Source organism: Ophidiomyces ophidiicola (genome assembly GCF_022830035.1).
Source record: "Ophidiomyces ophidiicola strain CBS 122913 chromosome Unknown scaffold_9, whole genome shotgun sequence".
Classification (NCBI taxonomy): domain Eukaryota; kingdom Fungi; phylum Ascomycota; class Eurotiomycetes; order Onygenales; family Onygenaceae; genus Ophidiomyces; species Ophidiomyces ophidiicola.
The window spans coordinates 455,612-470,374 of NW_026054649.1; the positions used below are offsets into that span (position 1 = coordinate 455,612).

Here is a 14,763-nt window from a genome sequence, read left to right on the forward strand (position 1 = left end):
AGTCTGCCAGACAGTGCATTCAACCCGATCTGCAACCCAACAACATGCCTCCCATGATTGCACTCTGAACATCACCCCTGATACACAGATGCCTCCCATCTCAAACGCAGCCGGCCCAGGCCAGAACCAGTAGCAACACCGACGCCGGGCGCCGTTTACTACCCTTGGGCCTGAAAACACCGCATACCAGCGCGCCAACACGCAAAGCCTGAATTCAACTCCGTTCACTCAAACAGCCAGAGACCTCCGGCCGGGTCGTCCCGTCGTGCTCCTATTGGCATGTGACCAGGGCCTGTGGCTGTCTGTTCACAAATGATAGGTGGGTGCCAGATGCACTGTCGGCTGGTAGGTGCGCGCGCCGCCACCGGGAGTTGGCACGCAACGTAGCTTGCCGTTTGTCCAGCGGCTGCCACCACGTCGATGATCGGACGCGGCAGTTGCCTGTCTGGTGACCTTCTACCGAAGAGAATCTATTTCCTGACTATGTATCCAGCTCTCTACATGGAAGTCTCCCCCGTTCTATAGATAGACGATCGCCGAGCCATGCCGGTGGAGATCACCAGCCAATCAGATACAGGGTGCGACATTAGCGCCGCGTGTCCTAGGCAGCGGCACGTGCTTCGACGCCGAGCCAGCAGCATCCGATTGGCTGGCACTGCGGAAGAACAATGGCGCGGGCCCCGCCGCCGCGCTAAAACACCGCGGCGCGACGGCAGATAGGCTTGGCGGCAGACGCGGGGGGGGGGGGGGTGACGCGAGCCTGCGGGGCCGGGCGGGCTGCAGACATCATACAGACGGAGGACATAGTTCGATATCTTGACTACGGAGTGCTGGGCAGCTACTCCTACTTCATCCTGCGCTCCGAGCAGGATCTGACGATCGGCCTCCCTCTGGTGCCACCACGGGGCCTGCGCGCAGACGCTGCGTTGGCTCTCGACAGAAAGCGAGCCAGTCAACTAACTAGTTAGTTAACTACACTGCAAGTCCAGCACGCAGCGGTGTTCGCTGCAGTTCGCCCTCCACGCTGCGAGCTGGGACGAGTCAGCGACGGCCACGAGAGACGCGGTGCTTTATAGAATAGAATCATTGCATGCAGGCCGGCCGGCCGGGGGGCGGTCGCTGTTGAAATCGGAGTATCATCGCGATCGCTGTCCGCTGTCCACGAGGCTATCGGCCGGCGTTGCTCCCTCGCTGGGACACTGCTGGTCGTCGACCGCAGCCTCGTATAGTTAACTGTATTAGTGGTAACTACGCCGTCCTTCTCCCCCATCCTGATCAGCCCAGCCAGCCAGCCAGATCCTAGCTCCGGCAGCACCCTCGCTAGTGTGCGTGCTGGGCATGCTGGGGGGGCCGCGTTGCTGAGACGCTCCTCAAACCCGCTAGTTTGGCTGCTGACCGCGCGCGGTCGGACGGCCTGTCGCGCGTTGTTCGGGGGCCTTTTTTTTTTTTTTTTGGCTTCTTAACATCTCCTTTTATTGTCGTTGGAGTCGCTCTCTCGCTCGCGCTGGCCGCTGTTGCTTTTTCCCTTCTGGTTGCTGTTGTTTGATCTATCTTTATCCCCATCACAGCCTTTCCGACTTCCTTGCAATTGTATAACTACTACCATTGGCCGCTGCCCCGAACCGCATCCTTTCCCGCCGTCGACACTGCTTCTATGTGCCCATTTTCACGCCTTTTGTCGAATATCTCCGCCGGACTGACCGTGAGAGACAGGCGTGCTGGACCTCCCCGTCATCGTGATATCCCAAGCCCCTCTGGCCCTTCTAGCACGCCGCCATGAGCCACGTCAGGCCCAGCAAGCGTCGTGCATCGAAAAAGGCCGCAAGCCCTTTTAGAAATCCAATGGCCGTCGTGGCCAACGCCGTCGTGGCCCGCTCGTTCGACGACAGCTCGGACGCAAAGGCCCGCCCCCGGAGCAAAAGCATCTCGCAGACCGGCAGCGACCGCGAGATTGCCCCCGGCCGTCGACGCGCTGCCACACGGCTGACCGAAGTCGCCGTGGCCGAGAGAGCGCCCGATGTCTTCCAGTTCTTGGACCAAGACGACCCGGACGCCGCCGTGGTGGTGAAAGCACGCGGCGCGGCTGACCGACGGTATACGGAGCCAGCAGCGAAGAAGCTCGCCGCCCAGCCGCAGGACCGCTCGCGGGACTCCAGTGGCTCATACAGCTTCCGTTCGGACTCGGGCGTGTCTGTCAGAGACCCCAGTCCAGGGGCTGCGTCGTCCGCCGACGAATATCAACCGCCCACTCCACCGGACGTGCCCCTGAAATGGGACCTCGCCGCGGCCCTGCGCGGGAAGAAGCCAGCTCGCATGGCCGGCGCGTACACGACCGACACCGAGTCGCTGTTCGAGAACCAGGCCACGCCCGCTGCCTCGGTCTTCGACGTCGCCACTCCAGAGTCCTTCTACTATGCCAAACACCTGCCCACCACGCCCACGCCGCACAAGAGACGACCCAGGCCCGACCTCCCCAGCGTCGATACCGCCCGCGCCGTGGAGAGCGCCCGCCGCACTTCTCTCGCCATGCTGTCGCCCCGGCGCGCGCCCGAGCAGCCGGCCGCGGAGCCGCGCCCACGCATCTACCGCAAGTTCGACGCTCTGAACCACCGCCTGCTGCGGCATCTCCAGGAGGAAATCATCCAGCTGGAAGAGGACCTGAGTACGCTGGACGAACTGGAGGCCGCCCACCAGGCGTCTCCCAACACACGTAACTCTCCGCGCCAGAAGATGCTCGCGGCCAAGTACCACGATCTCCAGATCCAGGACTATTCCGTTCTGCACTACAAGCGAACGGACCTGATCGAGAAAGTGGCTGCGAAGACGGAGCAGTATAGTAAGTTATTCTTCCCTAGCCGTCGTGACTAGCCCGCGATCTCACGCCACCCCCTTTCCAGACCGCGCCCTCTGCTCCTTCAACAAAGTCGTCCAAACCCTCCCCTCGCCCTCCGACGCCGACATCGAAACCTACTCCAACGCCCTCACCACCTCCCCGTCGCCCGCCAGAGGCGACCGCCGCATCCTCGACCACAAATCCGACCTCGTACTCGTCGCGCCCTCGCGCCGGCCCGCCGCCGACGGCGACCCCGATGCCGTCGCTGCCGCCCTCCTCCACCCCCAGAACCCCATCTACTCCACCATCGCCGCGATCTGCGCCGCCATCTTGTTCCCGCTTCTGGCGTTCGGCGCCATCAGCGAGTTCTTCGGGCGCATTGTGATCGTGGCCATTATTGGGGGCATGATTGCCCTGTGGGCGTCGAATGGCCCGCCCGGCCATGAGTATCTAATCGACCCCCATGACGGCTGGAAGTGTGCTGTGCTGTATGTGACTGTCTTTCCTCTTGAGTGTTCTGGAGTGTCCTGGCTAACTTGGTGAACTTAGGTATTTCGGCTTTATGTCCATTGCCGCGGCGATTATCTCATGACCAGCGCCGGTGTCAAGGATAGCCAGTTCATGAAGTACAGAAAAATGAGAGCCTGTTAACGAATTTCTTTTGTCTTTTGATTTATTTTATTTCATTTGTTCAAAGCATCTTACGAGGTTTTTAATGACGGTGAAGTACCGACGTCTTGCTTTTCTTCAAAGTATTCTCCCCTTTCCTCCGTGTCTTTGATAACACACATCTTGTGAATTTTAGCCTGCCTTTTTTTTTTTTTTCAATTTTATTGATGATTCATTGCTTATGAGGGTTCTTGTATAATCTGGGTTGCTGAGTTTGTCCTAATTTACCCATTTTTGCGAGCTGATCTTGTTACTTAACTTTCCATAGGCTCAAACCGAATGTTGAAGAATAACCGGCGTCCGTTGAGTGCTCCCTTAATACCTCCTTGTGGCAAACCCTTTATCTTCCTCACTCTAAACCTTGCAGCTTCTAGCACTTGATCCTTAGGAAATGATTCTTTAGACATGTTCACATGCCTAACAGAATTGCGTTGTAGCGTTCTAAGAAGCCCTTTCAGCCGAGACGTATATGCCGGGGTAGATAAGGCAACTACGCTAGGGGAGAACCTCGCCCCTACTCTTTCTTGCCCGTACTTGCTTGCTTACTAGCCGGCTCTTTCCATTCTTGTTCTCTGCCTGGCTGTTGCCCTAACAAGGACACCCCCAGAAATGCATATAAACAACATCTCCGGCAAGAAAACACCTCTTCTGCTCAACGAACTCTTCTCTTTTGTTTATCAGTTCATCACTTGTGCTACCTTCCAACGCGTTTCCAAACAAGTTTGGCTCTGCGGCGGGCCCTTGTCGAAACCGTTTCCCAGATAATGTGCTTCCAAAAGGCTTCGTTGAACATGGAATGTTCACTGTGAGGTCTTTATGAAGAGATCACATTTCATCTTTGTTATCAGCTTCACTTTGATGTCTCCAATCGATCCACCGCCCGTGGGCATCGGCAGCTAGCTGAAGAGACCAAACAAGAAAGAATAGCTGGCTTGGTACTGTACAAGGCTTCAGCAAGATTCTGTGACACCCTCGCTGCCCTGGAACCGGCTTCTTTTATTCGAACGCACGAACCTCCCGTCTATTCGATAGCCAAATAAGACCGCGTTCAGATCCAAAACTTGAACCAGAGTTTTAAGCGGTTTATCGAAGACGAAGCAGCGGCAACGGGCTTTGGCATCATCGAATTTGACCTTGAGAGCACGGCGAGCTCGACTCGGCACCTTCACACGCGTGCCTCGCTACCACGGCATCTGCAGCTTCCGCTGTGAAATGGACGGCGTATAGTTCAGGGGGCTATTAGTGTCGCCTGCGCCTCTCTTAGTTTTTTGTTTCTCTCGAAAAACTATGTCGGCCTAAGCACCAGCTCCTGTGGCTAAGCCATCACAACACCCGCTCTCCTTATCCCGTCTTAAAACAGTTTGCTGGGTAGTCATGCCTGTTTAGGCTCTACCTTTGGAGGTGCTTCTTTCTTCTCCCTGGCAAAGACCTCAAGGCTTGGAAAGTCAAGAGAGATAAAAAACAACAAATCTACCCCAAGAAACAAAGCCATACACAAGAAGCTTTGATGGCTTCACTTTCTGATCTTGATACACAAATGTTGATATCAGAAAAGTGCCATATCAAGATAGTGGAGCTAGAATTTCTTGGTTTAGGGGCAAGGGGCTGTGAAATGCTGAAGATCTGCTGCAAAAATTACCAACCAACGAAGGATATCGCCGGTAGCCGTGAGATCAAGGGTGACAAGCCATGGGGTTGGTAGCTCGTCACCCCGTGAATCCGTATGTGCCATGGATTGGTCCTGCTGTATATGAAAACCCTCAGATAAACGACCCGGCTGGGATGCTGGCTGAATGCGCTTGCGTGAATCCAACGGCGCCGCTCGGCTCGCCGTGCATCATTTGGCCTCCAAGCACCATGACATCCTAGAAGCAGGTCTGTACAGGAAGGGGTGTGAAACCTGTGTTGAATGAGGAGATGTATGAGAAGAACTGCTTAGTGTGTAATGCATTACCCTTAGTCGTCCATAAAAGATCAAGATTCTACCTTTAATGAAGGTCATCTTCATTTCCTAACTAATTACATAGAAATGTTGCTTATGTTGTCTTGTCTACATCCAAATTGAGCCTCACAGATCATAGTTGTAGTTTCGGAATCTGGTATTTCTACTATCTAGTTCTGATTGTTGTCTGTAGAATATGAGCATGTACGGAGTATGGCCCCGCGGTATAAAAAACGCACAAAGGGCGGTGCAACGTAAGGTTAGGCTTGCCAAAGGGGGAAAGGGGGTAGCAAGCCTTAAGCAGGGCTCCTTTGGGTTTGTCCATGAGCAACCTTAGCTTCGAGAACAACAATGTAGCTCCCGCCGTTGATGCGTCTTTGGGCTGGTCATAGCCCTTGTTTTGGCCATGGCCCGGCTCTTCCAGCAGCTGGTGAAGCGAATGTAATTGTCACTAACTGATACACATGATGTATGACGCCGTTTTCCAAGCCTGTACAATCTAGTAGGCTGGTGAGCCCGTTGCGCGGCTATCCAAGCATTAAGCGGTTGCTTAGAGCTAAGACATCATTAAACCTCGGTGGCAAACTCTCACGCTTTACCTAACTAATGTGTAGCTTCCAATCGGATCTCAAGAACCCCAGGTGCTTGAAGATCGGCGTGGTCAGGCTGCTGGCACGCTCACCTGACGACTGCGAAAGGATTGGAGCCTAGAATATCAGAAATCAAAGAGGTATAGCTGAGTTCATTTCATCTAGGGCTCTGGGCATACAAATTTTCTTTGAACTTTTTTTCCTCCAAGGTTTGCGTCATCCCGCCTATTCTTTGAAACCGAGGCAAAAAAACGGAAGAAACGAAACAACAGTCCCCCCAGTAATAGAAAGAGAGAAAAAATAAATAAAATCAAAGGTTAAACGCCATACCGATCCCATGGACCATATCTCGCAAAATAAATGCAGACTTATTCATAAAATGGATAAGCAGGAAAAAAATGGGCGATTTAGCACTGCCAAACGTGTCTTTGAAAAAAAAAAAAAAAAAAAAAAGACGTAAAAATGAAAAATCAATAAAAAGGAAGTATATTTTCCGATATTGCGCCATGTAATAGAGTCCCGGGAGTCCTGGGCCCGTTTCCCTTGAAGTGACACCCCGCCAAAAACCCGATCGACTAGTATTAGCTATTGCATCAAAGATAAGACAGATATGACAATTTTAAAGATGTAAAAGGGGCGTAGACTTTTGAATGTAATAGGGGAGAAATGACGGGGAAAGACAGATGCCAGCAACCTCGCCCCGGCCTTTTGAAATTCCCCGGTTCTTAAGGCCTTGGTGTAAGTTGGGGCTGTGTAGCAGGAGGATTTCCCTGTGTATTGTCTTGATGTACAGTCTGTTGGTGCTGCTGACTAAGGCCGAGAACACGGCGCTGGGCTTCCATCGTTGGCGTCCTGGTGCGGTCCAGAGGCATATTAGCTTGGTCAGCAGAGCCGCGAGGGAAAGGCATTCCAGCTGCGCCCGGCGGGTACCCCGCTGGAGTAGGCGTGGATTGATTTGAGGGATAATTAGCGTAATGCGCTGGGGGCTGAGCTTGTTGCTGGAAATATCGCGGCTGGGTGCCGACGGACGCGGAGTTCAAGTACGGCTGCCGTTGTGGCGGTTGGCTAAAAGTGGTGGGCCGGTGAGGCGGCGATGAGGCATTCGGCCTTGGAGGATAGCTTGCGGGGGGAACGGGCCGAGGATACGGCGATTGTTGGGAGGGTTGGGAGGGAGAAAAGTTGCGCTGACCGCCGTACGAAACGGGGTTGCCTGGGCTAGGTCGTTGGAATTGCTGGAGCATTCCAGTTCGGGTATATTGGGCCGCAGGCGTGGGTTGTTGATATTGAGGCTGTACAAACCGTTGAGAAGGCTGCGGTGACGGGGAATAGGCATGCGGTGGGTGCCCAGGTTGGTATTGTCCTCCTGGAAGTGGCGGCCTAGCACCATAAGCTTGTGCATTGTGGAAGTTTGTCGTGGCATTCCTAGTACGGGGAGGAGGAGGTTGATATCGTTGATGTGGGGCGATGTTCGGATGCTGTGGTGATGGGAAAATGGGGCCTCTGGGCGGATGAGTTGGGACCGGTGAGCGGTTGACGGGCAGGGCGGGTCTCGAGGCCTGTTTCTGTCGCACAGTCCACTCATCTTCATCCATCGTACCAGCAAAATCGAGCCCGTCTCGTTTAATTGTCGTGCTTATGTTTAACTCAGCTAGCTGATCGCCATTGAGTTTAGCAACCGCATAAGGTGGAAGCATTGCTATCATAGAGCTCAGACTCTGTTTTAATACATCGTATAAAGCCCTCTCCTGGTCTGACGGAGTATCCGATGACTGATTGGAAGCACTTGAGCTGACGTTTGAGAGTTGTCCAGGCACGGGTTGGAGGACACGTAGCCGTCGATAAGACTGTAAGGTCTGTAGCAGCCCCGATATTTCTTCCAGCATTTGTTCGACTTCTGCTTCGCCAGTTTCTGTAGCCGAGGCCTTTAAGCTCTTCTCAAATTCTTCAATAGTTCCACTTGGTTTGAAAGATTCTACAGCTTCTTGTAGACCAGCATCGTCAAGAGGTTCAGGCTCTAATATAGTATTTTCGAAAAGCATTCTTACCGGCTCTAGCTGGTCTTGATGCCATTTTGAATATAGCTGATGAAAGTCCCCGCTCCAATATCGATCCCAAAACACCATATTGTGAGAGTCCTTATCTACAACGGCACCGCCACTGTCGTAGCTAGGCGCAAAGGAAGAGCAAGCTGACATGAGGTTTCCCACGTCTTCCTCCTCCATCTGGGATATTTCATGAGAATTGGCGCTTGCGGCAACGTTGATTCGGAATGCCTTGCCATAGTTAAGCCAGTCTCCAACTGACAATGCATTGTTATTATATAGCTTGTGTCCGGATGGTGTCGTACTGGCAGCAGCTAAAACGTCCACGGGTTTGAGCCAGCCTATCACATTATCGGATTTTTTTGGAGGCTGACTTCTGCATGGTCTTTTCAGCTGGGGAAGGTTGGCAGGAGGGCCAAAAACTTCGCCAAATGTCCTTATCCGGCCTCTCGGGCCCTGGAAATTCGTTGAGTTGAATGGCACGACTTTGGAGACTTTTATATTTTCGGGAAGAAGAGATTCGTCGACTGGGGGCTGTTCGTTTCCTGGAGTGCGTCTTGTCGCTGGAAGAGGGCCGCTTGGCGACTCGATCAGTGGGAAGCTTGAAAAATAAGTCCTCGAGGGATTGCCAACAGTAACAGTAAGAATTGGCAGATCGTCACGAGTAGGTACAGACATTGAGTCTAAAAACGACGAGCCTTCTTCAGCTTGCTCTGTTTCGGAATTATCAAGTAAGGGGCGAAGCTGATTGCTCCTTTGTAAAAGATCATTGAGTTGTCTATTGAACAAGTTGGCTTTTGCAGATATCTCATCCGGACTGAGGCTCTTGAGGTGCTGCGGTCGGCTCTGAGACTGCGTGTCATTGCTGCTGACCAAGGTCGTTACCAACTCAATGTCGTTGTTGAAGTCTTGAAGACGCCTGTATTCTCCCGAAGCAACCTTTGATGATATCGAAGTTTTTGTCTCTTGCTCTGATAATTTAGTTCGTTTATTGTCGGGTTCGGAGTCAGTGTTTGGAGGTAAGGGATAATCCAACATTTTGAGTACATCGTCATATCTGCATCATGCGAAGATTAGCATGCTGAAGGCAAGCGAAAATCAGAAGCACGTACTTTCTGACAACTTCAAGGACATCTTTGAGCGACGAGGTAAGTAGATCTTCTACCGTTTCACTGTTCAGTGATTTAGAGTCGCGGGTGGGAGTATCGGGCTTAACCGTTTGCTCGACTGCTGGCTCATGCTTCCGCTTCGGGGGGCCGTTTGGAGAAGCACCATCCGTCATATGGGGTACGTCACCATTTACAGTCGGCATCGTGGTCGAACCTTTACCATCCATACTGAGAGCGCAACCCACCAAGCGTCCCTTTGAGAAAGCGGCGTGAAAGCTTGTCGCAACAGACGCCCTCAATTGGCGCCTTTATGGGCCGTTGCGCTAGGCTGGGAGAAAGAACCCTTCAAAGCGTACGCTAGGGTCTGGAGCATCAAGCTTAGTTGTAGTTATGCACTCCCAGGCTCCTGGCGACGGCCGGTTTGATAGGGTGAGATGGAAGTGGTGTGTCTAGCTAGTTATTTTCTGCGCGTCTGCGATTAGTTCCTGATCGCAGAGTTAGACTGGAGTTACAAGGGAGCAGCCCAGGGATCTTCAACAAACCTTACAGCGCGCCAGGTAGGAGACAACCAGTAAGAGACGCAACCGGATCACACAAAATGTCCGGAGGAACAAAGCACATTTAAAGGGCACACAGAGACCCAGTAGAGGATGAACGGGAGCAACAGAGCAGCCACGCGGGAAAACTAGTCGAATTACATAATCAAATATTCACGTGATGTATGACTAAGCCGATGAAGTTCTGGAGACCGAAAACGACTGAATTGCAAACAGCTTGCGGTGCGACGGATGAGACGGCCTCCAGCTGCTGCCGGGCCTTGGTTGAAGTTCGATGGATGTCCTCGTTTCATAGACTTGCCCGGTGCCGCTGGGTAACGCCCTTTATTTCCTATTCAACTCTCCCCTACAACTTCTGTTGCTGGAGACCACAGGTGGCACTCCCTTCCCTTGTCGTCCTCCTATCTTCTCTGTCTTACCAGCTTCTAGAGGTCTCAGATACCGAAATGTCGGCATTCATCCGACTCCCTTTATCCCCTTCGCCGCCAGCGCAATGGCTCTGGAAGCTTCAAACCAAACACCCGGAATATTCGTGACCTTGAAATTACGAGACAACGCGATGAAGAAAAAATTGCAGGTTTTTGCCGAAGGGAGACCCCATCAGATGCATTGATCGCTTCTATACGAGACAGGAATTTCGAAATAGAGCTCTCCAAGCCCAAATTCTACTCCGTTGATTTGTCTTGGTTCAATCCCAACAAATTAGTCGATACTTTACCAACACCTGGTTTGCAAACTCGTCAAAAAAAATCGCATCCAAAACATCCTGCTCGATTATCTTATGCCACCATAGTTGCTGATTATATTCGTTATGTTGAGCCTGTCTTGTCCGCGGAAGCTTTCGCTCTCGATGATGGCACTTTAAATATACGGCCTCTGGATGCGTCTCTTTTCGCTGTGTTCGACGATCTGTCACTGGATTATTTATCACAGAGAGGCTACTCTGCTGATGATGTGATGGTGTGGGCATGGATACTACTGGCCCCGGATTCATATACTGCCGCAATGCGGCTGACTGCTGTTAATAGCTCCAACGTGGGGAAGCTAGGCGGCAAGCGTGCTCCCTTGTTTGTTTTATTATTCATCCTTCGCCGGAAAGCTATTGGTTCAAAGGCTCTAAAGCTACTATTGGTCCAATCATGGGATATTATGCTGCATCCGCAACTCAAAACGTTGCCCCAGACTAAAACACCTAAACAATCAGTGTCACTGTGTGATCAGCCTGCATGGTTCAGGTCCGGGGATGATACATCCGTAATGATCCTTTTCGTTCGTTTGATTCGTGCGGCTCGTATAGTTTCACCGGAGGCGTTGTTCTCCATTGCCCAAATGTTTACCGCCGTGTTCGGGTATGACGCTGTGGCCAGTACCTTAAAAGATAAACAAGTTGGGCGTTTGATTACCTACTACAACAAAATTTTGTCTCTTCTGGCCCTTCCGTGCCGAGTAGTGCCCTATATATCGACTGTTATTCAGCAGCGTGCGATTTTTCACCTGCTGCGAGAAATGACGAAATTTGAGCCACCACTCGCGGTCACTCGAGAAGGATATCATGCTGTCACTAGAATCCAAAATGCTCGTCGAAAATTAAATCCAGACAAACAATGGGCCAAATTCAAAGCAAAATCATGGCCTCCATGGAAAGAAGATAAGCTAGGAATCGATGTTGATAAAGGTTTAGAAGGAAGTAGAAGCAAGACAATAGGAGCAATAACGCGAATGAAAGAAGCCGGATACTCTGCTACCCGCTGGGATCGGATAGCAACCATTTTAGCTGGCTGGGACCTTGATGGTACCCCCACAATCCAGACCAGATCCTTCCTTCCCGGATCTAGCCCTTATCATATGCGATCTCAGCATACGGCGTGGCTTAAAGCAAATTCAGCAGAAGATGGGGATAAGTCCACGGTTTCTGGATTGACGGACGAGGATTCATATAGTGACATTTGGGCAGCGCGTATCCGTGCAACGAGAACTATGAAGGAAGCATGGGCCTGCTTTCTGTCATGTAAAGATCAGGGTTTTCCAATTACCAAAGGCATATATCTTGAACTTGCAGAAAAAGTGATATTTTACGAATATCTCCAAAATTCTTCACAGGCCACCCAGCTGGAAGCACTCCCAGGAGATGGAAAAGAGGTATATCCTGAACCGACATCCCCTCGAGACGTAATCTACGTGCATTCGGATCCCCCGACTTTGGAGATGCTTATTCAACAGTTGTTCTCCGAAAACGTGACCTTGTCGAGAAAATTACTAGTGTTGCTGCTTACCCATTCGACCTCATTTATATCAGGGTTAGATTTAATTACTCGCAGTGAGCTGTCGACGGAGCAAGCCCAAGCCTTGACATCGGATTCGTGGACCCAAGATTCGAATCGCAAGCGACATCTTGACAGTATCTCCGACGACATCTTTGCTGCCTTTATTCGTTTTCTTTGTAGATTTTCCTGCTACAGAGGAAAGGTTCCAAAGCCTGCACAGTTTTCTCTGAGTCAATTCTTTCCCATAATCAAGCCACCGCATGATGGGTATGAGGGCTCTGGTGAGAGAATAGCGGCCGATAAAAGTCTAGCTCACGCAGTCTTCTTACTACGACTGCGTATGCCTGACTACTTGCCATCTTGGAATCACCTATTGACAAGGCTAGCTAGGACAAGACTTCCAGCTACTAATCCATACTTTTCTTCCTCGGAACAACGAGTGATGACTTGGAATGAAACTTGTGAGGCTCTTTCTTGGATGGAGACCAAAGGTCTAAGCCTTGATACGAGCTGCTTTCATACTGTGTGTGATGCCTTTTCGAGACTGCTGCTCGCCATTCGGAAGGATATACACGGCGTGGAGTCAGGCATCGAGCTTCTTAAGCGAGCTGGCTTACCTGGCACTGCCCCAGCAATGAACCTATCATCTAGCTCAGAAATGGTTAGTGATAGTATTGGCTTCCTCAAACGCACATTTGATGACATAGTGCTCCCAAGCGACGGGCCACTTTTTCCTTCGGTTGCTAAAAGCTCAACGGCGTTGTACCCATCAAACCATCCAGCACTGCCGAAAATGTTCATGGTACCAAATCCGTCTACCATTCACGCTTTTGTTCGCGTCCTTGGCCTAGCGGCGGATTTCGAAAGCGTGCTATCTCTGCTTAAATGGATGTCTCAAAACTCAGCGGAGCTTAGGCGAGTTGCGAAAGAGCTTCTTGGCGGAGACAGAGCAATGCGACTGGTTGTTATTGCGGTCCGAGTATACATCGAGAAACACATATTCGACTCAGACTATGAGAGGCCCCCAATAGACCAGCATTTAAACGAGGACGTTCAAGCGCAGTCGGCTGGGGCTGTGAGCGAAGCATCTGCGCCACCCCAATCTTACCTTCAGGAGGCGCGTGATATCATCGAAAACTCCGAGCTTTTCTCGCCATGGGCCACGGACACAGAAGTGCGTCAGTATGTCGCGGATCATGAGGGCTTCTAATAGTATAGAACAACTATCTTACATCTTGTACAATACCTATATATCAAATTATAAAAAATAATAATAACAATAATACTTCAAGTAGGTCGTGCGAGCTTTCGGCGTGGTTGCACTTGTCCCGCTTTTAGCCGCAGGAAACTCAGATCGCGGTGCCTGAGGCCGACTCGGATGCCCGCGCCGAGGATGGACGGAGAGCTACAAAACACTCAATTTGCCAGGCCGGCTTTCTAGGCCTCTATTCTCCAACCCTGTAACAGGCCCTCTCACACACTCACAATGCCTCCCAAAATACTCGTATTCTCTTCTCCCCTCAAGAGATTCGCCTCCGGCCAGATCCGCAGCAACGCCACCGCTGCACACAGCGCAGTGATCAATGTCCAGCAGATCCCCGCGCCGGGCGCCGGCCACATCAGAGTGCTCCTGCTGAACCGGCCGGAGGCCCGCAATGCGATTTCGAAACAGCTGTTGAATGCGCTGGGAGCACATATCGACTCGATCAGCGCCGAGCGGGGGGTTGGGCCGACGCGAGCGCTGGTGGTTGCAAGTAACGTCGATGCCTCGTTCTGTGCGGGCGCGGACCTGAAAGAACGGGCGAAGTTCACGAGGGAGGAGTGAGTAATCGCTCTCTTGCGGGCTATGCTAATAATGTTCCTATCTATGCTAAATGGCCCGGCTTTAACAGGACCGATGCCTTCCTGGCCCAGCTCCGGCAGACGTTTATCAACCTCGAGGCCCTGCAGGTACCCACCATCTCAGCTATCTCCTCCATGGCACTGGGTGGTGGCCTCGAGCTTGCATTATCTACACACCTCCGTGTCTTCGGCTCGACCAGCATCGTGGGCCTCCCGGAGACACGGCTTGCTATTATCCCCGGCGCAGGCGGCACCCACCGCCTCCCTCGCCTCATTGGCAAGAACAGGGCTCTCGATATGATCCTCACCGGCAGGCGAGTGCACGCGGCGGAAGCTTATTTCCTCGGGCTCTGTAACCGATTGGTGGAGATCAGCCCTGAGGAGCAGGCGCAGGCGGGCATGGCTCGCGAGAAGGTTCTACAGGAGAGCATCAAGCTTGCGTTAGATATCTGCGAGGGTGGCCCTATTGCCCTGAAACAGGCTGTCAAGGCGGTTACGGGCTATGAGAGGGGCCAGGAGGGAGAGAATGAGGCGTACCTCGGAGTCGTCGATACGGAAGACCGACATGAGGCGCTGAAGGCATTCGCAGAGAAGAGAAAGCCGTGCTTCAAGGGCAGGTGATAGGCGGACGAAGGAGAGCGGGCGCATTACGGCGCTGCGAGGGCTCTCGGGTGGTTGGGGCCCTGTAAGGCTGCAGGTGTGTGCTTCGTAATAGAGCGCTTAAAGAGCTGCCTACTCCGTACGGAGTACAGCAGAGGCAACTAAGCCTTAGCATAAGCGTCGTCATCGGAGCATGTTTTAGGCACATACATTGTCGCTCGTGGCGGCACCTTTGGGAGGCTACGGCAGTTATGAAGGTATGATGTAACTATGAGGGCATTGGTGGCCGGCTCCAAAGTAGTTGTACTCCGTAAG

At 52.2% G+C, this 14,763-nt stretch overlaps 4 protein-coding genes across 4 annotated transcripts; 3 read left to right on the forward strand and 1 right to left on the reverse strand.

The window, feature by feature from the left end:
* Positions 1-1,776: 1,776 nt before the first annotated feature.
* On the forward strand, positions 1,777-3,425 carry LOZ57_003051 (uncharacterized protein; the record flags this gene model as incomplete). Its single annotated transcript, XM_049252105.1, has 3 exons — positions 1,777-2,836; positions 2,898-3,321; positions 3,383-3,425. 3 exons carry the CDS (start codon positions 1,777-1,779, stop codon positions 3,423-3,425), a joined length of 1,527 nt encoding a protein of 508 aa, XP_049108988.1.
* Positions 3,426-6,759: 3,334 nt separating this feature from the next.
* On the reverse strand, positions 6,760-9,388 carry LOZ57_003052 (uncharacterized protein; the record flags this gene model as incomplete). Its single annotated transcript, XM_049252106.1, has 2 exons — positions 6,760-9,133; positions 9,189-9,388. The coding sequence occupies 2 exons, from the start codon at positions 9,386-9,388 to the stop codon at positions 6,760-6,762; spliced, it is 2,574 nt and encodes an 857-aa protein (XP_049108989.1).
* Positions 9,389-10,016: 628 nt separating this feature from the next.
* LOZ57_003053 (uncharacterized protein) lies at positions 10,017-13,216 on the forward strand (the record flags this gene model as incomplete). Its single annotated transcript, XM_049252107.1, has 2 exons — positions 10,017-10,022; positions 10,172-13,216. The coding sequence occupies 2 exons, from the start codon at positions 10,017-10,019 to the stop codon at positions 13,214-13,216; spliced, it is 3,051 nt and encodes a 1,016-aa protein (XP_049108990.1).
* Positions 13,217-13,492: 276 nt separating this feature from the next.
* Positions 13,493-14,469, forward strand: LOZ57_003054 (uncharacterized protein; the record flags this gene model as incomplete). Its single annotated transcript, XM_049252108.1, has 2 exons — positions 13,493-13,827; positions 13,899-14,469. The coding sequence occupies 2 exons, from the start codon at positions 13,493-13,495 to the stop codon at positions 14,467-14,469; spliced, it is 906 nt and encodes a 301-aa protein (XP_049108991.1).
* Between the last annotated feature and the right edge of the window lie 294 nt (positions 14,470-14,763).